The sequence below is a fragment of the Hemitrygon akajei genome, chromosome 1 (assembly GCF_048418815.1).
Source record: "Hemitrygon akajei chromosome 1, sHemAka1.3, whole genome shotgun sequence".
NCBI lineage: Eukaryota > Metazoa > Chordata > Chondrichthyes > Myliobatiformes > Dasyatidae > Hemitrygon > Hemitrygon akajei.
The window spans coordinates 118,822,268-118,849,369 of record NC_133124.1 but is presented as its reverse complement, the minus strand read 5'-3'; the positions used below and the strand labels follow the sequence as shown (position 1 = coordinate 118,849,369).

Here is a 27,102-nt window from a genome sequence, read left to right as displayed (position 1 = left end):
CCCATAACAGAATAGAAGCTGTCTTTGAGCTTGGTTAATGCTTTCAAGCTTTTGTACCTTCTGCTTGATGGGAGTGGGAAAGAGGGAGAATATGTGGGCGGGATTTTTGATTATGTTGGTTGCTTTACTGAGCTAACCAGAAGTGTAGACAGGAGACTGGTTTCCATGATGTACTGAGCTGTGACAATTAGTCTGCTGTATTAGTGACAACACAACTGTTGGATTAATTTCATTCTTAATACTCAGCAGTTGAGCTCAACACCTGTTGAGATTGAAGTACTTTCTTAAGGCAGAGAAGGAAATGTAGCAGAAGGGAGCATCTTCTTAGAGCTATCACAACTGTTACAATTTTAGTTGAACACCACAGGAGACTAAATGGCTCTACAACTCAAATTCAGCTTTGCACCTCAAATTTCACAAATGTTTGCTTGCAAAGCATGCAATGCTAGAAATATATTTCCAATTATCCAATATTCTTGATAACTTAGCAAGCAATATGATGTCACTGTAACACTGACCACTTTTTGAAAGTAACGTATTGCCTGGGCTACTGTATTCATCAAAGGCAACATGGAAGTGCAAGTTTGTCTTTTAGGATGAACATTCTCAAAATCTGCATCTATTATAATCAACTTGTTGGAATTGTGAGAGAACTCCACAAAAAACTCAACTAGATCCCTGAAATGACCAGACATATTCTATACCTAAGAATTTAAACCAAGTGGGCATCATTGTCACTCGAGATCATCAAAACGCATTAGGAGTGAAGGATTAATGTGGGATACACTCACCACCAAATTTATTCAATTATGTTGCCCTCGAAAACAGCAATGAACATTTGGCTGATGACCCAACTGGTGCTCATGAAATCTGTTCACTAGAACAGAAACACTCTTTCTCCCTTCACAGATACTTCCTGTCCTACTGAATACTCCCAGCATTGTCTGATTCTATTTCAGATTTCCAGGATCTACAGATTTTGCTACTTCTTTAGGGAACTTGGGAGTCATGGCATTCAGTGCAAAGTTTGGAGACTCTCTTTACATCTTAACTGAAAATTTGAAACATTCTCCCACTCACAGCATATGCTTGTTCAGTCAACTTCAGCCCATGAGTATTTGATTGTTAAAGAAGGGTATCAAGGTGTCAGAGAAAAGCAGGTGGATAAAGTCAGAACTGATTGTCCATGATTTCAGTGTACTGTTGTGCAGATTTGAGGGGAAGCTGGAGATCATGTGGTAAATTCCCACTCAATAAAAAACTTCGCTGGGGAGCAAAATATAGTACTTCTAATGAGATACCTTCTCAAGCTAATTTTCTCTGAGTATATTTGGTTCTAAACCCCCAAGGTTTTTACATGTTTCACCCAAAACCAGAAAACCCTGTCTACACTTTAAGACCCAGTTCACATTGATAACACTGGATGGAGTTAACGATGGGACTGTGGGGCAAATTTTGACAATGAACAAATCTTTGAGTAGAGTGAATTAACTCACAGGTAGCCATGAAGCAAACAATAGTTTTATGATGGAATGGAAGCAAAAACAACTTGGACACTGCCCCACAGGCTAGAACATGCCTTTTGATGAGGCTACCTGGCAGATTTCATCTTATAATAATCAAAAATTAATTCCTCCCTCTTCAAATAATTTATTTACTATATTGTAAGATAAAGGTCAGTGGATGAAGTGGTAACCTGAAATAATTTCAATGCTTTCCACATCGTCAGCATGTCCTGGGTAAGGGTTATTATTCCTTCCAAATGAAATATTTTGTACTTTGACTATCCAGTGCCAACATTAATACCCTGCAGTCAGTTGTCTATAGATAGCTCTGAACTGATGGCTCTTGTACTCCATTAGCAATCTCCATTTTTCACAATCATAATTGAACGGAATGTTGAATTCAGTGCCAAACTAAAGGGAATATTCCTGCCATGCATAATGGTCTCCAGCCAGAATTTTGGCACAAGTCCTGGAGAAATAGTGTAAGGCTAGTTAAGCAAATTTTCTACCTGATGTGCAGCGGAATATTTGGAAACTTCTTCAGCAACGTCTATCTCTGTGGTAATGGATTATGAATCTGGGAACCTTACATGGACCGAACTGAAATAACCAAAATTCAATTGACATCTGATTCTTGTTGTAGAAGGGGAACTTAATCTCATCAATTTGGGCTATGCTCGAGGCAAGGTTCTGCCAGTGAAAAGGCAGTGACGAATGTACTATGACACATAGTCGATACCCACCAGTTTTTACAATTGATGATGTTGTTTATGGCTTTGGGCCCAGGATTATTGCTGCAATTACTTGTTATTTAAGATGGAATGAAACTTTGTAAATTATGTTCACCTTCAGTGGGGTACATACATATATATGTGGAACTCAGCAACAGCGAACTTGTTGGAAAGCGACTACTTCCACTCTACAGGATTAAAGGTACTGTACAGGAGAAAATGCCAAATTCTGCCATTCAAGTGAATAGAGTTAACTAAAGCTTTGAATGTTTCAGCTACAATCAAGTGTTCAATGACAACATAATATAATTACCTTCAGAAGTATATGTATTTTAATTTGCTAAATATTCTTTATTTGCAAACACCATATCTTTCATGGAGACACAAGACTGCAGATGCTGGAATCCAGAGCACAAGTATTCTGCTGGAGAAATTAAGTGGGTTCAGGTAAATCAGGTCCCGACTCAAGGTTTCAATTTACAGTATCAAAAATTATTTTCCTCCCAGATACTACACGACCCACAGTTCCTCCAGTAGACAGTTTGCTGCATTACATCTTATGATGTTATGAATCACAATGACAACAATGAATGTGGTTTTAGAACTGTTGTGTCACAGTTTATATAGTTAACTGTGCATAACTGTGCATCACACACACATACCCACAGTGCCCTCACACACTCGATATCCATACACACACTCACACATACACACAGTGCCCTCACACACTCGATATCCATACACTCACTCACACATACACGCAGTGTCCTCACACACTCGATATCCATACACACACACACATACACACAGTGCCCTCACACAGTTTTATTTAGGCATAGCTTCTACTTATGTGAAATAGAAACTTACAGCTAGCTATCATTGTGTGCAGATTTTCTCTCCCCAATGACACTGATCTGCCGGGCATTGATCACTTTGTAACTATGTTTTCATTCTCTAACTTTCCAGGATTAACCTTTCCACTAAATAGTTCCATTTAAAGCTTTATCATCATAGAAATTTTCACCTATCAGGGAAATACTTTAAAACCTATCAAACAATCTACTGCCCCTTTACAACAAACATTTCTATTTTCCAGATCTGACAAAGGATCTTCAAAACAGTGACCCCACTTGGAGTACTGTGTTCAGTTCTGGTCACCTCACTACAGGAAGGATGTAGATACAAAAGAGAGAGTGCAGAGGAGATTTACAAGGATGTTGCCTGATTGGGGAGCATGCCTTATGAGAACAGGTTGAGTGAACTTGGCCTTTTCTCTTTGGAGCAACGGAGGATGAGAGGTGACTTGATAGAGGTGTATAAGATGATGAGGGGCCTTGACCGTGTGGATAGCCAGAGGCTTTTTCCTGGGGCTAAAATGGTTAACATGAGGGGCATAGTTTTAAGGTGCTTGGAAAAAGGTACCAAGGGGATGTCGGGGTAAGTTTTTCACACAGGAAGTGGGGGGGGGGTGCATGGAATGCACTGCTGGCTGCAATGGTGGGAACAGATACAATAGGATCTTTTAAGAGCCTCTTAGATGGAGCTTAGAAAAATAGAGGCTATGCACTAGGGAAATTCAGGACAGTTTCTAGAGTAGGTTACATGGTTGGCACAACATTGTGGGCCGAAGGACCTGTAATATGCTGTAGATTTCTATGCTCATCAATCAACATGTTGTAAAAGAAAGGACAATTCAGATTTGTTCTGGGAAGGACTTTAAGCTAGTTGTTAAAAATAAACTGTTTCAGGAACTCAGTGGTTGAGCAGCATATGTGGGGAAAGAAGAACTGTCAATGTTTTGGTTTAGGATCCTGTATCAGGGCTGAGAATGGAGAGGGAAGATAGCTAGTGTAAAAAGAGAGGGAGAAGGGTGCGACAAGGAAGGGGCAAGTAGGTGAATGGTGGCTTGAGGAGGGTTGAAGGATGATAGGCAAATAGAGCCAGGTGGAGGGAAGAAGTTGGTGTTGGGAGAGGGCTGAATTTGGGGGAGAGGCAGGGGTCTCATTAGTAGACGCAGGCCAAAAAAGACAATTAAGAGTCTTCAATGCTTCTAGATTAAGAAAAAGATTAACCTAGTCTCTAAACAGACATGACTGTACAACTAAGTACAGCAATCTTTAAACTGGCTGTTGGTTGAGTTACAGGTGATGAGTCAGTATCCAGGGCATGTATTTTCTCACTGCTATCATTGAATAGGTACAGTAGCCTTGAGCTCCACATCCACACTACTGGCTTCAACAAGTTACTTCCCTTCAATCATTCGTTTCTTGAACTAACCAGCAAAACCTTAATTACTACAGTTCAGCAAAACTATGAGAACTTGGTCCAATCTTCTAATTGTGTTTTCCTATTTTAAAAAAACTGTGTACAATTTGTTTTTCTTGTGAATGCTACTTGTATGATGCTATGTACCTGTGATACTGCTGCAAGTTTTTTCAATGCACCTGGGCACATGACAATAAACTTGACTTTGACTTTTCCAAAATCCAGTAGCAACTAATCTCTCTCAGTTAGTAGGAAAGGACAAGCAGTGGTGTTGCTCGTACTGATCATAATTAATTCTACAATGAGTCTATCCATATGCCATTGTGAGTAGGGTGTAGAAGAGATCAAAATGCATCAACAAATCAAGAGGGAGAAGAGTTTCAAGAACAGTCATGAAAAATAGAAAGCATTGGGTGAATGGAGAGGATGAGAGATGAGCAAAGCTTGAAATGAACTTGCTTTGGGAGATTATATATACCCTTTGGCATTCACTTCATTATTGTCGGAATAATCAACTTAGGGGAAAAAGCTGTTAGAATTGATTTGGGCTACAAAATTATTCATAAAACTAAATAATTTCTTTGCAAATACAGATATTTAGCTAAATGCACTCACCTTGAATTTAAGATTTCTTAAGCAACAAATCCATTTAAATGTCAAACTAAATTTGTCATTCAACACCCAAATAGACAATTTCTTGTTACAAAACAAAGAAATAAAGAAAATTTTAAATTGCAATATGTCAAAATGATCAGATAATATATTTAAATAAACCCATAGTAATGCTTGATTTTATCACATCAAAAGTTCCCAAAAAAACAGAAAAGACATCTGTGAAAATGTAAATTCATTTTATTGTGCAGAGGGAACTCCAGTTAGAGTTAACAATACAGTAAAATCTGAATATAGTCACCTTCACCATTAAAATCTAATGATTCCTTAAAATGGTTGAATCCAATAATGTCCAGTGACACTCAATGGTGGCTCAACCACAGTTTGAAAACAATTACCTTGACTGTGTTTGAGGGTGGTAGCTAGACCCTGATGCAGGCTCCATAAAATGTCCATTGCTATCAACAGGAGTAGTGTGGGTACTTAATCCAGATGATTGCTTAATCAAGGTGACCATGAGAGCACATTTCACTGTTACTTATTTCATACGATTACGTCACAGTTGCAGTATAGAATAACAATTGGAATCTTGCACCAGGCATCCATTATTTGAAGGCTATTAACAAAAATACTATACAACATCCTTTCACTATCAGAGCAGAGTCTCAAGTACAGCCATGGAAGCTATGGACACACTTCAGCATAATCACCGTGGAACCTAAAATGTTTAATTAAAAACAATTGGCTGGAATAGCATTATAATCCAAGATCTTGTCTAATTATTCCTTTTGGACACATTACGGGATGGACAGATTGATAAACCAGAACGCTGGATAAGAAAATGAATGCAAAAAATGAATTTTAATACATAATGATTACAAAAATTAATTTTCCACAAGTCAGTTACAATATATTATACTTTGTTTCACAAAACAACACATTGTATTCTTGTATACTTTCTAAATGGAATTTTGAGAGAGTGCAATAAACTCTAAATCAGTGCTGGGTCCAGGAATTTGCTGGCAAAAAACATTGTTGATCCTCTTTGTAAAAATACCACATCTTCTGCTCTACTCCACTTTATCATATAAACGCTACAGAAATCAATCCAGGAACACAAAGCCCTGAAATAATTAGAATTATGTCCTTAATATGATTTGAAGGAAAGCTGGTTTCTTTACAGTTGTTGTTTTGGACAATGCCTATTATATAGCACAAATCCTCAGGAGACAAAAAAATCTTCCAGACTCAAGACTGTAATGGAGTCTGGCAAAGAAGAAATGAAAATTTAATGTAATTCAATAACGTATGTTCTTAGGCTATTTGTAAAAATAAGTTCTCTAGAGTGCCTCACTTAAAATTTAGGCTGTAGAATTCCTAAGGTAAACTTCCAAATACATGTATGTGGATAATACTGGAGAAGAAATAAAGGGGAGATTGACAGCAATATGCTAATAACAATGTGGTATGTTGAAGAGCCTGCTGTGCATTTCCCTGTTAGTGCATATTTGTTTCACAAAACACAGCTACAATTCAGAAGCAGGGAAATAAAGACAAGCCAATAGCAAATGCTAAAGTAGAGAGCTCTTATAAAACTCCAATAAATATATAGTGCTAATTTTCTGCTTTATGTACAATGGCATTAGTATATGAGCATTTTGTTTATACACCATTTGCTAACTAGTACTTCATGGACAATTCCGCATCTAGTTGCAGAACTGTTTTAGAGGAACAATTAAAAACTACAATGACAATTTTCAACAAAAGTATATTTGAGTGTATACATAAATTAGCAAGAAAAAAGGGGAAGGGAATAAAAAAAAATACAAAGGCAAGTTATATCCATTTTCTCCCTGACTCCATCAGTAGTCTGAAATATCTGAAGGCATTCCTTCATTTCAAAAGTTCCTTTGCAGTACCTGTTATTCAGAAGTGCTCTCAGTTTCTTTTAATGCTCTGCACACTGTGTGCTTCATTGCTATTTTTGGCTGTTTGGTCAACAGACCATTTTCACAAGATTTAAGATTCCCTGTGAAGTGTTCATAGGGATGATTCGATCCATCCGCAGCAATGGCAAAAGTGCTACTTATTGAGCAAAAAAAAATCTGCATTATGAGGTAAGTTTGGAGTAACTGGGCGGAGAGAATTTGCGCTTCAAGTACTTGAGAATATAAAGTGGAAGACAACTGACAAGGGTAATCGTTGACACTTTCCACAGGAAGGTCACAGTGGTGATAAAGGCGACATCTGTAAAAGCAGAGATTTATTGCGTTATAAACCATACAACAATACTCAAACACAATCCTAAGTAGGAACAAAAGACATATTTTACAACCAAAATTTCTTTTATATTAACACTGATTAAAATAACTGCGAAAATATTTTCAGAAAGTAACTAGAACCTATATTTCAGGTCCGAAAGTATCCATAGGCAAGACACAACCCTGAAGAGAGATGGCATTCCTCATACTCTTGATCACATGAAATGTCATGTGCTACTAATGAGCAGACAGACCAATCACCTCAGCAAAGCTTCCCTCCCACAACCACCCTGAACTGATTGCTGCTAACCTCTGACCTGGAGGTTTGGTCACCGCACTACTTAGCTGCATGCCTGATAGTAATAGGGAAACCATGATGATCGGCACAGTGATTAAAGGCCTTTTATGAGTAAACTGTGGACCAAAGCAAATCTAGTTGGATGTGGGAAGAGCTGCTCTGAGGCAGCCAAGGAAAGAAAAAGGCTAACTGTGTACTAAGTACAGTAGATAAGCTTGAAAATCTTCCTCAATCCCAGGATATTCCTGAGCAATCCAGGAGAGCTGCAATCCTAGCAAAGTGGAAATGATTTGAGAAATACTTGTCTGTTTTCCAAGAGAAAAAACACATAACATGCAATCAACATTTAATCCCTAGGAAAACAACTGGTTCAGTGAGTGCCCTTGAATGATAATTAATATTTAAGCCAACGTTTAGAAAGATTGCTTGGACGACATATTAGCTGGACATTTATTCTCAACTCAGATGTGAAGAGGCTATGACATCTATGAAATAAAATGCACTGGATGAGAGAGAAATATAATGATCTACGAAAATTATAGGACTACACTCAAGTCGAAGAGGAACCAATCTTAAAATGATGACCATGGGACTATTCCACTGTATAACTTGATCACAACACTTTCACACAAATGTCAGTGATAATAAACCTGATTCTGATTACTCTTTAGGGGTAATCCTTAATACCATTGTTGGCAGTCTCCAATTTTATCTTATTTCAGCAACCCAGATGAAGGGTCCCAAACAGAAATATCAAATGGCTATCTCCTACCACAGATATTGCCTGACATGCTGTGTTCCTCCAGCATGCTGCTTTCTCCCCCTCCCAGATTCCAGCATCTGCAGTCTTTTACATTGATCAGACTTATCTCAAGGGGGAAAAACTCCAAAGTTATTCTGATAACCCTGATTTCGCACAGCACAGTCTGTCCCTATGTTATAGACACCCCTGCATAAAAAGGTGCTTCCATTTTGTAAAATTGAGAATTTCAACGTACATATATGTTTGTTCCATTGAACAGTAGAATTAGTTTTTACCCACTCACTAATTAATTCTATTTTTAGAAATTGTTCTTTCTTATCAGGCTTGTGCTTTTCATGCCATTTATTACAGTACTGTTTTGGTATGGTTATTATAGTCTATGAGTTTTGTTTGTTTTCTGTCCTACAGACAAATTCGACATAAGGATGGCAATAACAATGGGACCATGACCATGACCAATAACCTGGGCATGGTTCCTTCCCCACACCAAGACTAAAGTCCACTAAGATGACCCATCCTAATGATCATTCTCCTACTTACTTTAACCAATTATTAATGAGGAAATACTTACTTGACCTACTACTGATTGGTTCCATTTCATAAATGATAATTCTAAATTTCTTTAGCTGAAATTATTAATTTTCCAAATGCCTGTAGTCATGATAACATTTAATGACCTTCCTGACCTGGTTGGCCATCCAATATTATAAAGTACGGAAGTGCTGCTGGTGCAGTCTACCGACCTTGAAATGTGCCAGATTTTCATGTTTGCATTTTGCTAAATTTTGTGTTTTTAGGTTCCTAAATGACTACCATCCTGTTGCACTTACATCCATCATCATGAAGTGTTTCGAGAGGCTCGTCATGAGGCATATTAAGACCCTGTTGCCCCCCTCACTGGACCCCCTGCAGTTTGCGTACCGTCCCAAACACTCAACAGATGACGCCATTGCCACCACCCTCCACCTGGCCCTAACCCACCTGGACAAAAAAGACACATATGTTTGGATGCTGTTCATAGACTTCAGTTCAGCATTCAACATAATCATCCCTCAGAAACTGATTGGAAAGCTGAGCCTACTGGGCCTGAACACCTCCCTCTGCAACTGGATCCTAGACTTCCTGACTGGGAGACCTCAGTCAGTCCGGATCGGGAGCAGCATCTCCAACACCATCACACCGAGCACGGGGGCTCCCCAGGGCTGCGTGCTCAGTCCACTGCTGTTCACTCTGCTGACCCACGACTGTACTGCAACACACAGCTCGAACCACATCATCAAGTTCACTGATGACACAACCCTGGTGGGTCTTATCAGCAAGAACGACAAGTCAGCTTACAGAGAGGAGGTGCAACGGCTAACGGACTGGTGCAGAGCCAACAACCTGTCTCTTAATGTGAACAAAAGAGATGGTTGTTGACTTCAGGAGGGCACAGAGCGACCAGTCCCCGCTGAACATCGATGGCTCCTTGGTAGAGATCGTAAAGAGCACCAAGTTTCTTGGTGTTCAACCGACGGAGAATCTCACCTGGTCCCTCAACACCAGCTCCATAGCAAAGAAAGCCCAGCAGCATCTCTACTTTCTGCGAAGGCTGAGGAAAGTCCATCTCCCACCCCCCATCCTCAGCACATTCTACAGGGGTTGTATTGAAAGCATCCTGAGCAGCTGCATCACTGCCTGGTTCAGAAATTGCACCATCTCAGATTGCAAGACCCTGCAGCGGATAGTGAGGTCAGCTGTGAAGATCATCGGGGTCCCTCTTCCCACCATCACGGACATTTACACTACATGCTGCATCCGCAAAGGAAACAGCATTATGAAGGACCCCATGCACCCCTCATACAATCTCTTCCCCCTCCTGCCGTCTGGGAAAAGGCTCAGAAGCATTCGGGCTCTCACGACCAGACTATGTAACAGTTACTTCCCCCAAGCTATCAGACTCAATACACTGAGCCTGGACTGACACCTTGCCCTATTGTCCTATTTATTATTTATTGTAATGCCTGCACTGTATTTGTGCACTTTATGCAGTTCTGTGTAGGTCTGTAGTCTAGTGTAGTTTTCTCTGTGTTGTTTTTTTTTACGTAGTTCAGCTAGTTTTTGTACTGTGTCATGTAACACCATGGTCCTGAAAAACGTTGTCTCATTTTTACTATGCACTGTACCAGCAGTTATGGTCGAAATGACAATAAAAGTGATGACTTGACTTAAGGTTGCTATAGCCGGGGGCGGGGGGGGGGGGGGGGTGGAGAAGGGGGCACTGGGGAGAATCTCCCACTACCTATTAAATACTCCCAATGGCATGTGCCTCAAATAGCCTCTGACAACCAAGGCTCCTGGCCTTCATGTGTGGCTTAGCTACTAAGCCCGGCAGTAACGTTTCTACTGACAGGAGAAGGGGCAAAGGCGGGTTACTGGTGCCTTAAAACCATCCACTTTGGGCAGATGGGGCTCATCAGCCATAGTCGGCAGCTTATCTAGGAGAAGGAAAACTCTGATCTCGGACCTTTCCTCCTTGTGGCTATATCAACTCATGGGGAAGGCTTCAGGAGTGCACTCTGAAGGAAAAATCCAGAGCTGGAGTCCCCAAGGCATTCCTACATTGAGTTCAATGTTGATCGGCAACTCCTGCGATGCTGCTGATACCAAATTGTATCGGTCTCTGCCGTTCCTTTGGGTTCATCAGATATGTGGAGAGGGGAGCTTGCTACATGGGCAGCAGCTTGTCCTCCATAGCGTACTGCCCAGGCTTGCATACCTACACAGCTAGGATGCAATATCCAAGGTCAACTCTGACTGATAAAGGCAGAGGCCTCAGATCTCATTGTTTTAATTATTATTTTCTATACAATAAAAATTAAAGACATAGAAGTTTACAGACTAATTACTGCTAAATAGCGTTGGGGTTTGGTCAGAAACTAGATAGGCTAAAGGAACTGTTTCCTTGCATTACAACTATGAACCCAACCCATGTTATTGATATTTGTTTTAAGTTCATACTAATTACGCAGGAATGCTGAAAGATATAGATGAAAGTTGACAAAAGGGCACATGAATTCTGTCCCTCTCCACTTCTTCCTTTATGTTGTGCCCACCGCTGAACAGCAATGAACTATTTTATAATGCTAGATAGCTGTCAGGACTCAAAACACCGAGGCATTGTTACTGAAGCATTATTTATTTAGAAAGCAAACATAAGGATGACAGGAACTTACAAATATTATTTACGATTTAAGATCATTCAAAAACAGTTGATGTGGAGTATGGATAGTAACTTTTTGTAAGAAAAACAAAAAAGATCACAGGATGATCAGTCTTTGTGGGATTAGTCTTGGTGTAAATGCAAAGCATTATTGTGCTAGGTATCAGAGATCGAGAATTAATGTCTGAATTTTACCATGAAACTTTATACCATACTGATGCATTTAAAGGTTAATATTCGAGAAGGTTTCCACACACTTTCCCTAATGTACATCAGTAGGAAGATTCTGCTGAACACCAAAAGAACATCCGGAGTTAGGCTAGAAAAAAAAATCATCTTCCACTGTAACACACATGCAATATGCTGGAGGAAGTCAGCAGGTCAGGCAGTACTTTTGAAGAGCTATAAACAGTCGTCTTTTCAGACCAAGACCCTTCATCAGGGCCAAAAAGGAAGGGGGAAGGTGATAGAAGACAAAGGTGGGGAAAGGGAAAGCTGGCAGGTGATAGCTGAGGCCAGGTGAGGGGGAAGGTGGGTGGGTGAGGGAGGGGTTGAAGTAAGAAGCTGAGAAGTGATGGGTGGAAGAGGTAAAAATGGCTGAAGCAGGAATCTGATAGGAGAGTGGACCATGGGAGAAAAGGAAGGTGGGGGAGGCACCACAGGTAGGCAATGGGCAGGTGAGAAGGGCTAAGAGGGGAGCCAGAATGGGGGATGGAAAAAGGGAGATGGGGGAGCAGCAAGAAATTATCAGAATTTAGAGAAATTAATGTTCATGTTGTCAACTTGGAAGCTTCCACTGTAATTTCAAATCGCTTAGTTTTGAGAAAAGGCAAAGCTATGAACCTGCTTAGCCTTTTTACAATGCCCCTTAGGTATTCGTAGACAGGTCCTCAGGAACATGCCATTGAGATCAGCCACCTCATTCACACCAGTAGGTTAGGTATTAATATTGAAGTAGTGAAATGAATTCAATAGTGGCTGGATGGGAGATGCCAGAGAGTAGTGGTGGATAACTGTTAGTCAGGTTGGAGGCCGGTGACTAGTGGTGTGCCTCAGGGATCTGTACTGGGTCCAATGCTGTTTGTCATATACATTAATGATCTGGATGATGGGGTGGTAAACTGGATTAGTAAGTATGCAGATGATACTAAGATAGGTGGCATTTTGGATAATGAAGTAGGCTTTTAAAGCTTGCAGAAAGATATAGGCCAGTTAGAAGAGTGGGCTGAAAGATGGCAGATGGAGTTTAATGCTGATAAGTGTGAGGTGCTACATTTTGGTAGGAATAGTCCAAATAGGACATAACATGGTAAATGGTAGCGCATTGAGGAATACAGTAGAACAGAGTGATCTAGGAATAATGGTGCATAGTTCCCTAAAGGTGGAATCTCATGTGGATAGGGTAATGAAGAAAGCTTTTGGTATGTTGGCCTTTATAAATCAGAGCATTGAGTATAGGAGTTGGGATGTAATGGTAAAATTGTACAAGGCATTGGTGAGGCCAAATTTGGAGTATTGTGTACAGTTCTGGTCACCGAATTATAGGAAAGATGTCAACAAAATAGAGAGAGTGCAGAGGAGATTTACTAGAATGTTACCTGGGTTTCAGCACCTAAGTTACAGAGAAAGGTTGAACAAGTTAAGTCTTTATTCTTTGGAGCGTAGAAGCTTGAAGGGGGGACTTGATAGAGGTATTTAAAATTATGAGGGGGATAGATAGAGTTGACGTGGATAGGCTTTTTCCATTTGAGAGCAGGGGAGATTCAAACAAGAGGACATGAGTTGAGAGTTAAGGGGCAAAAGTTTAGGGGTAACACGAGGGGGAACTTCTTTACTCAGAGAGTGGTAGCTGTGTGGAACGAGCTTCCAGTAGAAGTGGTAGAGGCAGGTTCGATTTTGTCATTTAAAAAAAATTGGATAGGTATATGGACAGGAAAGGAATGGAGGGTTATGGACTGAGTGCAGGTCAGTGGGACTAGTTGAGTATAAACGTTCGGCACGGACTAGAAGGGCCGAGATGGCCTGTTTCCGTGCTGTCATTGTTATATGGTTATATGTGCAGGTTACTGCTGACAGCAGGCCAAGTCCAGCATGCACCACCCCATCACGTTACAACTTGATATAGAGCATAATACCTGAAATACTTTTACTCCTCTATAAAATACTTCCATGGTTAAAAACAATGCAACAAGTATACATACATACAGCAGACACAATATTACACTGGATAAACAGAAAACAAACACTGCAATTCTTATGTGCAACTGAAGCATCAGACTTGATAATGCATGATGCATTATTTTTACAAATTCATCAACGTACCTCTCAAACAACTTACCAAAATACTCATTGAGAAAAGCAAGGGAGGCCACATAGCAGCCAAGACTGAGGAACTCCCCCACAACCATCAGCCAATGCCAGGTTCGGATAGTAAGTGCAACCATCAGTAACTCAGTCAAAATCAATGCAGTGAAGGAAATTGCGACAACATGTACAAACTCTGACTCAAACAGCACCAATGCTCCATATATTAAAATGCCACCTGAAACAATAAATTAACAGTTATAATTGTTCATCTCCTGATCAAAGACAGGATATGTGAAAATATGATTAATTAATTATACGTATAACCCTATGAAGATTAAGGTGTATGTGTAAAATCACAGGCTATCAATGACAAATGAGGCCTATTTCACAGCGGTAGTGATAGCAACTGGGTGTTCAACACTACCAGGCGGATTAAACAGGTTAATTAGAATCTAAAAGGGAGAGTGGAACAAATGAAATAATTATTCAAATATTCAGTTTTTTGTTTAAGTCACAGGATCTAACTGGATTCTATCACTGTCAACCATAGCAAGAATGGAATTTAAGGATAGCCTACGTAACAGGTACAAAACTCAACTCAGAACTAATCTGATTGCTGCATTGATAATGGGGGACAGGATTACAAAAAACACAACCTGTAAATTGTTGTCTGGGTGTTTGAGTGCCACTAAATGAGAATCAAAGTAAAGGGAAGTCAGTGCAAGGTTGTACAATGCCCATAAACAAACAGAGTGATGGATGTGACTGAAGATAGACTGGCCTCCCGTTGTTGAGGAACATGGAGATGAGTAAGCTCCAATATACTGATGGAGCATGTGGCTGATGATAGACTGGCCTCCCACTGTAGAGGAACATGGAGATGAGCGAGCTCCAATATATTGACGGAGCAGTCCATGAACTGTGAATCTGTCACCTATAACATGCTTAAAGAACACGCAGCATTATATTTACAAACTAAAATTTGCAAATATAACTCGTTAGATTCTGCAGGAAGCATTTCAAATGTCCATTTTCTAGGAATGCATTCTTTAAGAAATAATCATTTCAGCAGATTACTGCTGATACATTAGAGATCTATGACTATATTAAAGTACTGTATGTGGGTTAATCATCTGAACATAGGGATATTTTGTAGATTTTAAATGGTTGACATATAAGAAAGGGTCTAATAACTTCTTTTTACCTTTAATATATGCAAAGTATACATTTTTACAAAGGGTGTTTTACATTGTTCATTTCAATATCATCTTTAATAGTCTGATGATTAGATTTATTTTTCAAGTTGTCATTTCCATGTTAATGGAGTGCATTTTGGGTGGACTGACAACATCAGTCTTATTAACTTCCCCTCAAGTAAGTAAATACTGCTCTTTCGGAAACACAAAACCCTTTGTTTCAAAGCAGTGAGATTCAAACCAGGCAGAATCCTTGGATACACAATCAGCCACTTGACTAGCAAGTGGTACTCTTTAATTTTAAAAGTAAAAGCTTTTAAAGATGCATCTTTTAGCTAAAACAAATCTGCTGGAGGAACTCAGCAGGTTAGGCAACATCATCGGAGGGAAATGGGCAGTCAATTACTTCAGATCGAGATCCTTCATCTTTCAGTCCAGTTGAAATATCAACTGTCCATTTCCCACCACAGATGTTGCTTAACCCACTGAGCATCTCCAGCAGTTTGCTTGTTGCTGCAGACTGCAGCATCTGCAGTCTCTTGTATCTTACTCAGCATATTCAAAGGGCAGGGTACAGTGATTTCCAGTTCAAGCTGCAAAGAATATAAACTCAAGATTTTCAGCATCTACAGAATCTCTTGTGTTAACAATATGAATTCATGCTTCCCAAAGGCAACATTAACTTCAATGAAAGCCTTTGGCAACAAAGCATGTGCCTCTGCTTTCCAGAAAAATTCTGCATTGTAAACATTTTTAGTAACACAATTTAATTTTGTTATCATTAGATTAATTTAGAGAGATAGTTTCAAGTAACAAACACTAGTGGTAAAAATTGCAGTCAGCAAATGGATTGAAATGCTTTAACCCAATCAAGCATCACTAACCTGCGGCTTTTTAAATATAGAACCACTTCAAAGCTTAGATGCCATAAGTTTTATTTCCAGTTTTTTAAACTTGTGACCTACCTTGGTATATACTAATTAGAACCCAAATAAGGAATGTCTTGAAGGATAATGAGCGACCCTAACAAAAGAAAACCACATTAGTTAAACATCTATGTATTCTTTTAACCATAATCTAAGTTGCATCCAACTTAAGACACATTGACATTAACTCAGAAACTAGATCAGTTGCCTGGTATGGAAGTTACTAAGATCTATTTTACTAGAGCACCTTGGTTCAACCAGCAGTAAGAACATCTCTGGATGGGGAAGGTATTATTATTGGTGACACCAATTTGCATCTACATTGCACCTTCAACTAAAATACCTGAAATGTTTTCCCAAAAACCTCAAACAAATATGACTTTCATCCACACAAGATGATGGGGCACCACCGTGGTGTAGTGACTAGCGCGACGCTGTTACAGCACGGAGTTCAATTCTGGCGTCCTCCGTAAGCGAGTTTGTATGTTCCCTCCTTCCTATGTGCCATGGGTTTCTTCCGAGTGCTCCTGTTTCCACCCACAATCTAAAGATGTGCAGTTAGTAGGTTAATTGGTCTTTGTAAACTGTCCTGTTATTAGGTTAGGGTTAAAATTGATTGGCTGCTGGACAGCACAGCTCAGTGAGCCAGAATGGCCTGTTTTGCGCCCTCTCTCTAAATAAAAATAAATAAATAGAACGGTACATCCTCCTCTCTGTGGACCCTGCCTATACTTCTTGCTAACCCAGTAAAGCAGCCAGCATAATCAAAGATCCCACCCACCTCAGACATTTTCTTTTTCCTCTCTCAAAAGCAGAAGATACAAAAGCCTACAAATGCAAGGTCAAGGACAGCCTCTACACCTCCATTAAAAGGTTGGTTCAGTAGGGTGGACTCTTGGCCTCACAATCCATTTTGTTATGATCTTGGACTTTATTACCTTCTTGCACTGCACTTACTGCCTTGTTATCATTTTACCTTGTACTACCTCAATGCACTCTGTAATGAACTGATCTGTCTGAACAATACGCAAGACAAGCTTTTCACTGTACCTCAGTACATGTAACAATAGTAAATCAACTCCAAGGGCAAATAAGCAAAAAACTTGTTCAGAAGGTAGGCTTTAAAGAGCATCTTAGAAGAGAAAGCAGAACGATGATGGTTCGAGAGACTCATGCAAAACACAATGGTACAAAGCCAAAACATAAATTTCCTCTTGAGTTCAGTAAATTACTTTGCATTTATATTTCCTCCTTCCCCTTGCACCATCACCCTTTATGCCTTTTAACTCCCTTGCCTTCCACCCTCTCACAAACTTTTTGCTCCCTCTAGCTCACCCTCTTACCTCTGTACTCTTAAATTTATTTGATGTCTAACCTTTCCCAATGCCGATGAAAGGAAATAGAATTAAAATGTTAACTTTCAATCCTTTCATCACTGATGCTTCCAGACTGAGTAGCTCTAAAATTACTTAGGTTTCTGATTCCCAGCAAATGCAGTACTTTGCTCTGAACTATCCAATAAGGGCTGAGTGCCAAGACTTAATTTAAGACTGACCAGTTGAATGAGTCAGAGGACTGGCAGTACCAATCAAACCCAGCCCAAAAATAACATCACCTTCTGACATAAACAGGACAAAGTAGCTCTAAATGAGAAAAAATAAAAAATTACGGCATTTTACATGCTCTTAAAAGCAGCTAATACGTTTCAAGTTATAAAAATAGATCATGCCATAGTCTTTGTTAGCACATTATTGATTTTGTCCCCATTAAAAACCAATCTACAGTGCACTTTTCAAAGTATGGAGAGTAAAAGCAAAAAGTACGTACAGCAATCTAAAGTGTAAAGAGATAGATGGCAGTATACCAACTGAGTACAAAAATATATGATGAATCAATGGTTCAACAGTTAAGTCTATTCAAGGCTGAGATAGATTTTTTTTAAACCAGAGTGGAATTAATGGGTGTGGGGATCAGACAGGAAACTAGAATCGAGATGTGATCTTACTGAATGGTGGAGCATTCTGAGGGTGCTAGTCCTAATCACAGTAGAGGAGTCAGAGAGTCTTACAGCACAGAAATGGGCCCTTTGGTCCAAATGGTCCACACTGACTACGATTCCCATTTAAACTATTCCTGTGTTTGGCCCATATCCCCTAAACCTTTTTTTTACTCATGTACATGTCCAAGTACATTTTAAATGTTGTTAGTATACCTGCCTCAACAACTTCCATATACTGACCGTTGTCTGCCTGTGATGTTCCTATTAAATCTCGACCCTCTCAACTTAAACCTCTAGTTCTTGTTGCCTAACGCTGGAAAAAAGACCTTGCACAATGAATCTATTTATGCCCTTCATGATTTTATATACCTCTAGGATCACCCATCATTGTCCTATACTCAAATTAAAGTCCCAACCTTGATAACATCTCTCCATAACTTTGAGTCCCAGAAACATCCACAAATTTCCTCTATGCTATTTCCACCTTGATGGCATCTTTCTTACAGCAGCACAACCAAAAGTAAACATATTTCAAATGGCCTCTCCTACGTCTTGTACAACTGCAAATTAACACTCCAACATTTATACTTAGTGCCAAAACCCTTCTTCACCATCCTGACTGCCTGCATAATCTTGTTTTTTTTAATATATACATTGAATTCTGGTTAATTGGCTCATTGGTTAATCGGGGCATCCAATTATTTGGGATAATTCTTAAAGAACAAAATCAAGTTGAGTAAATTGCCGGGATTCTATCTGTTTACTTGGGACACTATTCTGCTTAATTGGGGCAGGACACTGTTGCCAAACATTTTCTAACTAGAATCACTGGCGTGCATGTCGTGTGGCCGTTAGACACTGCACCCTGGTTAGAGTGAACAGTTTTTAAATAGCATCACTTACATATCTGTCTTCAAAAAGCAGTATTTTTTGTTACTGATAGTTAGTGAGAAATAAACAGTAAGCCCATTCAGAACTGTTTTGCTCACTATAGTTTCAAGTATTTGGGCTTGGAGACGCCAGAAACAGCCGGGAGTGGAAATAAATGATTTTACTACTTCAACAAGATAGGAATTACGAAGAATTTAAAGGTATCGACAATCTTCTTGAATGTTACAATTAAAATGAAGATTTGTAGGATGCGATAATTGAACGCAGCCAATTATTCTTCCTAGGTGCCTGCACCACGCAGCATAGAGCTACATTGCCAGTAATCAGCATGAGCTAAAGAAATGTAGCTATGATCTGTGCAAAGTCATCAAGGCAAATCTGAAATAAAATTCAGACTCAAATTTCCACCAACAATACACGCAGCTTATGGCAGGGTCTGCAGAGCATCGCAGACTTCAAAGCTAAATGCAGTGGAGTTTCTAACATTGCTGCCTCTCTCCCATCGAGCTAAATCTTTCTTATGCTCGATTCGATGTTGCCAATACAGAGCCCCAGAGGAGACCTGCAGGTGATGCGACCGGCAGCTTGGTCATCTCTGAGGCCGAAGCACGCAGGTTTTCTGAGTGGATAGTCACAAGGACACGGCTCCAGATGACATCGCAGGGCGAGTACTCGATGTGTGCAACAGGTGTGCTTACAGACATTTTTAATCTCTCCCAGTGTAAAGTGCCCTCATGCTTCAAAACATCCACCATTCCAGCTGAACACGAGGGGTCTTATTAAATGCCTTACTGAAGTCCATGTAGATAATGCCCATTTAGTCTCATCAAGCTCCTTTGGCACGTCATCAAAATCTCAGTCAAGTTTCTAAGGCATGACCTGCCCCACATAAAGCTACGCAGATTGTTCTAAACAGACTACATATTTCCAAATGTGCATGAATCATATCCCTCAATGTCCTCTTTGCTACCAATAATGTGAGGCTGACTGGCCCATAGATACCTTGATTATCCCTATTTCCTTTCCTGAATAAAGGCACCACATTTGCAACTGATAGTGGTCTTGTTAACTTCTATGGTCATTGTATTCTACATAACATTTGTAGCAGAATCAGATAACCGCAGGGGTTATTTACCTAATTGACTAACTGATTACATTTTGCTGATAACTGAAAAATTGTATAAATCCTTCAAAGTACTTTATTATTTCTTTTAGAATATTTGTGGTGCAGAATGTCAGCAATATAATTCAAGATCGAATATTTAGTAAGGTCACTGCAAGTGCCCCCAGGGCCTGTGATAAAAAGGACTCTTGTTTCTGTTTGCTTTTGAAGTATGCAATTTTAGAACAAACCTTCAACTGACTCTATAGTTATGTCAGCATTAGCAGTGCCTAGGTTGATTTCTAATACATTATGGCAGTCAAAACACCAAACACAGTCTTGAAAATATAGCACCTCATATTCCATCTGGTAATGGCATGAACATTGAATTTTCCAATTTCAGGTAACCTGCTCCCCTTCTGTCCCTGTTCTCTCTCCACTTAGTCTGCCTGGTTCCTCTTACAGCCCTCACTCCCAGTCCTCGCGTTTCTTTCTTCTCCACCACACAATCCATCTGCCCACTCACATATTCAACCCCACTGGGTCCTCTTCGCATCACTGTTTCCATTTACCCACTCCACCTCCCTAATTTGGTTCCATGCTCTGAATGCCTTTGTTTTAAACCAGATTCTATCACCTACAGCTCTTTGTTTCCTCCATCAGTCACTCCCAGCCAATACTACTCTGACGCATCTCCCAAACAGGTGACCTCTAAATACAAAGGACAGGAGTAGGAGGGATGTAGAAATACTACTGCTTCCAAATTTATTCCCATATGACCCCCTGGCCTGGCTTAGAAATCTAATGGTATTCTACCATCCTGGCTGGGTTGAAATTCTGCAATGCCTTATCCAGATCACCTTCTCCAGAAGGACTAGTCATCACCACATATTGAACACGAGGTTGGGAAGGTCAATAAATGCTGGCCTTGCCCATGACATCCAAATCCTATGACAAAGATATGAATTAGCTCAATCATATTTGTAGGCAGAAGGAAGTGCCTTTCCGCAAAAATTGGCAAAAGTGGAATGTACCAAACTATAAAGCACTTTAACATAATGAACTACATAATCCACTACACTTGTTGAGTTTCTGACTCTGTGTGTGTGTGCTTACATGTGTATGTGCATGCATACACGCAAATACGCCTACGTGCACGCATGCAGAGGCAAAAGCACCCTAAATCCTTTTGCAACATCTGTTTCAAAAGTAGTGAGTATTATTAAATTTGCACATTATAACTATAGGTTACACTGTAATGAAAGTCAATCATCTGTCATAAACTCAATAAAAGTTTTGCCCAATACACTTTGTTTGATAGACATTGTATCTGATGAAGAGTAAAATAGCTTTAATTTCAGTTTCAAAACAAGATACATTTCTGTGTATACAATAAATATTTGTGTATCATGTGTATTTATTGAGTTTTCATAAAATATGCACAAATCTTCAAATTTACTACACACCTTCGTAAGGTCTTTGTAAAGCTCTGGATATAATATTGCTGTTTCTGGCTTTACGTCCTGGTCTAACACCAGAGAGAAAACAGGAAACATCGTGTAGATGGTAGCATACCTAAAAATGCAAGTAGTCAACAAATTCATCATTCTCAAGATTTATATTCCTCAAAATTAGATAATGTTTTTTGGATTTATATATTGATACTTACCCCACCATGAGGAAGCCCTGATACAAGGGCACTGATGCAAAATAGAACACTGAAGAAAATACAGCCTAAGAGATCAAAAGCAAAACTTATTAATAGCTGAAGAAAATACCCAGAGTGCAAATAGTTCAGAAGTGTTAACATTTACTTCAGTTATTATAGTGTTTAATATTATTACAGCATTTAGGTATGCAGTCTCATGCTCTCAACCAATATCTTGTTGAAAATATTTTGTTTTATTTTAATGTACATATACTTTGCAGAATAGGCCCTTTGAGCCCTGGTGCCCAGCAACCGCCGACTTAGCTTTAGCCTAATCACGGAACAATTTACACGGCCAATTAAACTATTACCCAGTACTTCCTTGGACTGTGGGAGGAAAGCAGAGCACCTGGAGAAAATCCACACATTCCACAGGGATTATATACAGACTCCTTACAGAGGACACTGGGATTAAACTTGAGTTCTAATGCACTGAGCTGTAATAGTGTCACGCTAACTGCTAGACTATTGTGACGCCCAACTTTAAGACACACAAAGCCATTACTCAAGTGTATTTACATTTATAAGAATTAAAGCAAATGCTCAGTATTGAAGGTCTTGTATAATACTTAATTATATAACAACACAGATGCTGTGTATAAGGGGAAGATATTTTTGGAAATGATAGATACTCCATTTAAAGACAAGTATTGATCAACATGTGCAGCATCAAATTTGAACGGAAAGCACAACAGGGAAGTACATTTCACCCATCTCCATCACCGAAGTGATGAGCAGCGAGAAGCTAACTACACTCAGCAGTCAGGGGAATTAGTAAGAAATTAATCAGTGAATGAAGTTGGCTGTGTTTTGACATTTGATTTATAATGGCAATGGGTCATCTTATACTGGTCTTTTTATCTGATCCAGTGTGGAAGCCCTCTTCATCATTTTTATTATTTTACACTAACACCCCAGGAAAACTTTGAAAGAATGGCTCAGGTATAGGGACTTTATGGATCAGGCTGGACGCAGAAGGCTGTATGGCAGTTTGTACATCTTAGAATATGTCACATCATAATTCAATGTGCACACAAGACCCAAATAAGCTCTATAAATGGAATTTGCTTGTTACCACAGTTCTGACAGTTGCTGAATGCCAGGCACAATTGCAGAGGGTGGAGACATGACCGCTAAGCTGATTCAGTGTGCTACGTGCATGATGTGGGATGGTACCCCCGGCTGCTACAGCTGTGGAAAGTGTGTCCAGATTCAGCTTCTGAAGGAGCATGTTGCAGCACTGAAGAAAGAACTGGATGACCTCAGGTTTATCCGCGAAAACGAGGGTCTTCAGGACAGGACCTACAGTGAGGTCATTACACTGAGGATACCAGAAGAGAGAAAGGGGGTGATGATGAGGAAGGAAAGGATGCTTGAAGTACAGAAGACCCCAGGGGATGTATCTCTCGTAAACAGATTCACCTTCTTGGAAGCTGTCAGGACAGAAGATACTGCCAGTCTGAGAGGCGGACAGGTCTGCGAGCCGAAAATTAGTGCAGAAGCACAGCCGAGGAGTCAGACATCAGGAAGAGCCGTGGTAGTAGGGGACTCCATAGTAAGAGGTACGGAAAGGGGTTTCTGCGGCAACAGGCGAGATTTAAGGATGGTGTGTTGCCTCCCTGGTGCTAGGATCCAGGACATCACGGACCGATTGCAGGGAATCCTCAAGGGTGAAGGTGAACAGCCAGAAGTGGTAGTGCATGTCGGCACAAATGACATCGGGAAGAAGAGGAAGGACATTCTGCAGTGGGACTTCAGAGAACTTGGAAGAAGGCTGAAAAGCAGGACTTCCAGGGTGGTTATCTCTGGTTTGCTTCCAGTTCCTCATGCTGGAGAGGGCAGGAACAGGGAGACAATGGATCTGAATGTGTGGCTGAGGAACTGGTGCAGGAAGCAAGGATTTACATTCTTGGACCACTGGGATCTGTTTTGGGGTAGGGATGAATTGTACAAAAGGGACAGGTTGCACCTTAATAGGCGGGGGACCAGCATTCTGGCAGACAGGTTTGGCACAGCAACACGTATGTGTTTAAACTAAGTAGTGGGGGGGAGGGAATGAACTGGAAATATAAGGATGGAGTTAAAGGGAAAGTGAAAATAAGAAAAGTTAAAAAGGACAACAGAATCAATGGAGTAGAAAGCTCAAGAAGAGATCATACAGTATGGCCAAGTGAAATAGGAATCGATATGAAAGGAGAGGGGAGTACAGAATTAAAAGTATTATATATGAATGCACGAAGTATGAGGAATAAAGTAGATGAGCTTGAGGCTCAGTTGGAAATTGGCAAGTACGATATTGTGGGAATAACTGAGACATGGCTTCAAGCGGACAGGGCCTGGTTAATGAATATTCAAGGCTATACATCTTATCGAAAGGACAGACTGACTGGCAGAGGGGGTGGGGTGGCTCTGTTGGTGAGGAATGATATTCAGTCCCTTGCGAGGGGGGACATAGAATCTGGGGATGTAGAGTCAGTATGGATAGAACTGAGAAATTCTAAGAGTAGAAAGACCCTAATGGGAGTTATCTACAGGCCCCCAAACAGTAGTCTGGATGTAGGGTGTAAGTTGAATGAAGAGTTAAAATTGGCATGTCGCAAAGGTAATGATACAGTTGTCATGGGGGATTTCAACATACAGGTAGACTGGGAGAATCAGAATGGTACTGGACCCCAAGAAAGGGAGTTTGTGGAGTGCCTCCGAGATGGATTCTTGGAACAGCTTGTACTGGAGCCTACCAGGGAGAAGGCAATTCTAGATTTAGTGTTGTGCAATTAACCGGATTTGATCAGGGACCTCGAGGTAAAGGAACCATTAGGAGGTAGTGACCATAATATGATATGTTTTAACCTACAATTTGTGAAGGAGAAGGGAAAATCGGATGTGTCAGAATTACAGTTGAACAAAGGGAACTATGGAGCTATGAGGGAGGAGCTGGCCAAAGTTCAATGGAACAATACCCTAGCAGGGAAGACAGTGGAACAAAAATGGCAGGTATTTCTGGGAATAATGCAGAAGGTGCAGGATCGGTTCATTCCAAAGAGGAAGAAAGATCCTAAGGGGAGTAAGGGGTGGCCGTGACTGACGAGGGAAGTAAAGGGCAGTATAAAAATAAAAGAGAAGTATAACATAACAAAGATGAGCGGGAAACCGGAGGACTGGGAAGCTTTTAAAGAGCAACATAACAAAAAAGGCAATACGCCAAGAAAAAATTAGGTACGAAGGTAAACTAGCCAAGAATATAAAGTAAGATAGTAAAAGCTTCTTTAGGTATGTGAACAGCAAAAAAAATAGTTAAGACCAAAATTGGGCCATTGAAGACAGAAATGGGTGAATTTATTATGGGGAACAAGGAAATGGCAGATGAATTGAACAGGTACTTTGGATCTGTCTTCACTAGGGAAGACACAAACTATCTCCCAGATGTAATAGTGACCAAAGGAACTAGGGTAAAGGATGAACTGAAGGATATTTATATTAGGCAAGAAACGGTGTTGGATAGACTGTTGAGTCTGAAGGCTGATAAGTCCCCGGGACCTGATGGTCTGCATCCCAGGGTACTTAAAGAGGTGGCTCTAGAAATCGTGGATGCATTGGTAATCATTTTCCAATGTTCTATAGATTCAAGAACAGTTCCTGCTGATTGGAGGGTGGCTAATGTTGTCCCACTTTTCAAGAAAGGAGGGAGAGAGAAAACAGAGAATTATAGACCGGTTAGCCTGACGTCAGTGGTGGGAAAGATGCTGGAGTCAATTATAAAAGAGGAAATTACGACACATTTGGATAGCAGTAGAAGGATCAGTCCGAGCCAGCATGGATTTATGAAGGGAAAATCATGCTTGACTAATCTTCTGGAGTTTTTTTTGAGGATGTAACTATGAAAATGGACAAGGGAGAGCCAGTGGATGTAGTGTACCTGGACTTCCAGAAAGCTTTTGATAAAGTCCCACATAGGAGATTAGTGGGCAAAATTAGGGCACATGGTATTGGGGGCAGAGTACTGACATGGATTGAAAATTGGCTGGCTGACAGGAAACAAACAGTGGTGATTAACGGGTCTCTTTCGGAATGGCAGGCTGTGACCAGTGGGGTACCGCAAGGTTCGGTGCTGGGACCGCAGCTGTTTACAATATACATTAATGATTTAGATGAAGGGATTAAAAGTAACATTAGCAAATTTGCCGATGACACAAAGCTGGGTGGCAGTGTGAAATGTCAGGAGGATGTTATGAGAATGCAGGGTGACTTGGACAGGTTGGGTGAGTGGGCAAATGTATGGCAGATGCAGTTTAACGTGGATAAATGTGAGGTTATCCACTTTGGTGGCAAGAACAGGAAGGCAGATTACTATCTAAATGGAGTCAAGTTAGGAAAAGGGGAAGTACAACGGGATCTAGGTGTTCTTGTACATCAGTCAATGAAAGCAAGCATGCAGATACAGCAGGCAGTGAAGAAAGCTAGTGGCATGCTGGCTTTTATAACAAGAGGAATTGAGTATAGGAGTAAAGAGGTCCTTCTGCAGCTGTACAGGGCCCTGGTGAGACCCCACCTGGAGTATTGTGTGCAGTTTTAGTCTCCAAATTTGAGGAAGGACATTCTTGCTATTGAGGGAGTGCAGCGTAGGTTCACAAGGTTAATTCCCGGAATGGCGGGACTGTCATATTTTGAAAGATTGGAGCGACTGGACTTGTATACACTGGAATTTAGAAGGATGAGAAGGGATCTGATTGAAACATATAAGATTATTAAGGGATTGGACACACTGGAGGCAGGAAGCATGTTCCCACTGATGGGTGAGTCCAGAACTAGAGGCCACAGTTTAAGAATAAGGGGTAGGCCATTTAGAACAGAGAGGCGGAAAAACTTTTTCACCCAGAGAGTGGTGGATATGTGGAATGCTCTGCCCCAGAAGGCAGTGGAGGCCAAGTCTCTGGATGCATTCAAGCGAGAGTTAGATAGAGCTCTTATAGATAGCGGGGTCAAGGGATATGGGGAGAGGGCAGGAATGGGGTACTGATTGTGTATGATCAGCCATGATCACAGTGAATGGCGGTGCTGGCTAGAAGGGCTGAATGGCCTACTCCTGCACCTACTGTCTATTGTCTATTGAATGAAAAGAGATGAAAGCCTGGTATGTTTGGCTCAGGACACACATGTACACAGTAGGACTCCCACACAATAAGAAATAAATGGCATAAAATTAGTTAGAATCTGATTTACGATACCTCCAATTCATGTCAAAGAGACTAAGCAACTTTATTGCTTATATAATTTGAACAGATGGAGATTTTATATGGCCAACAACATTTTAGAGGTTAATTGCATCAGTAAATGTA

General features: G+C 40.4%; 1 protein-coding gene across 1 annotated transcript in view; it reads right to left on the bottom strand.

Moving 5' to 3' along the window:
• Positions 1-5,335: 5,335 nt before the first annotated feature.
• Positions 5,336-27,102, bottom strand: part of atp9b (ATPase phospholipid transporting 9B) — a 312,373-nt gene continuing 290,606 nt past the window's right edge. The window contains exons 25-29 of the mRNA XM_073050696.1: positions 21,728-21,792; positions 21,525-21,633; positions 16,106-16,163; positions 13,976-14,179; positions 5,336-7,360 (exon numbers count right to left, since the gene is read on the bottom strand). Of these exons, the coding sequence (XP_072906797.1) occupies positions 7,224-7,360; positions 13,976-14,179; positions 16,106-16,163; positions 21,525-21,633; positions 21,728-21,792 (573 nt within the window). The 3' untranslated portion in view covers positions 5,336-7,223. The remainder of the gene's footprint in view (positions 7,361-13,975; positions 14,180-16,105; positions 16,164-21,524; positions 21,634-21,727; positions 21,793-27,102) is intronic.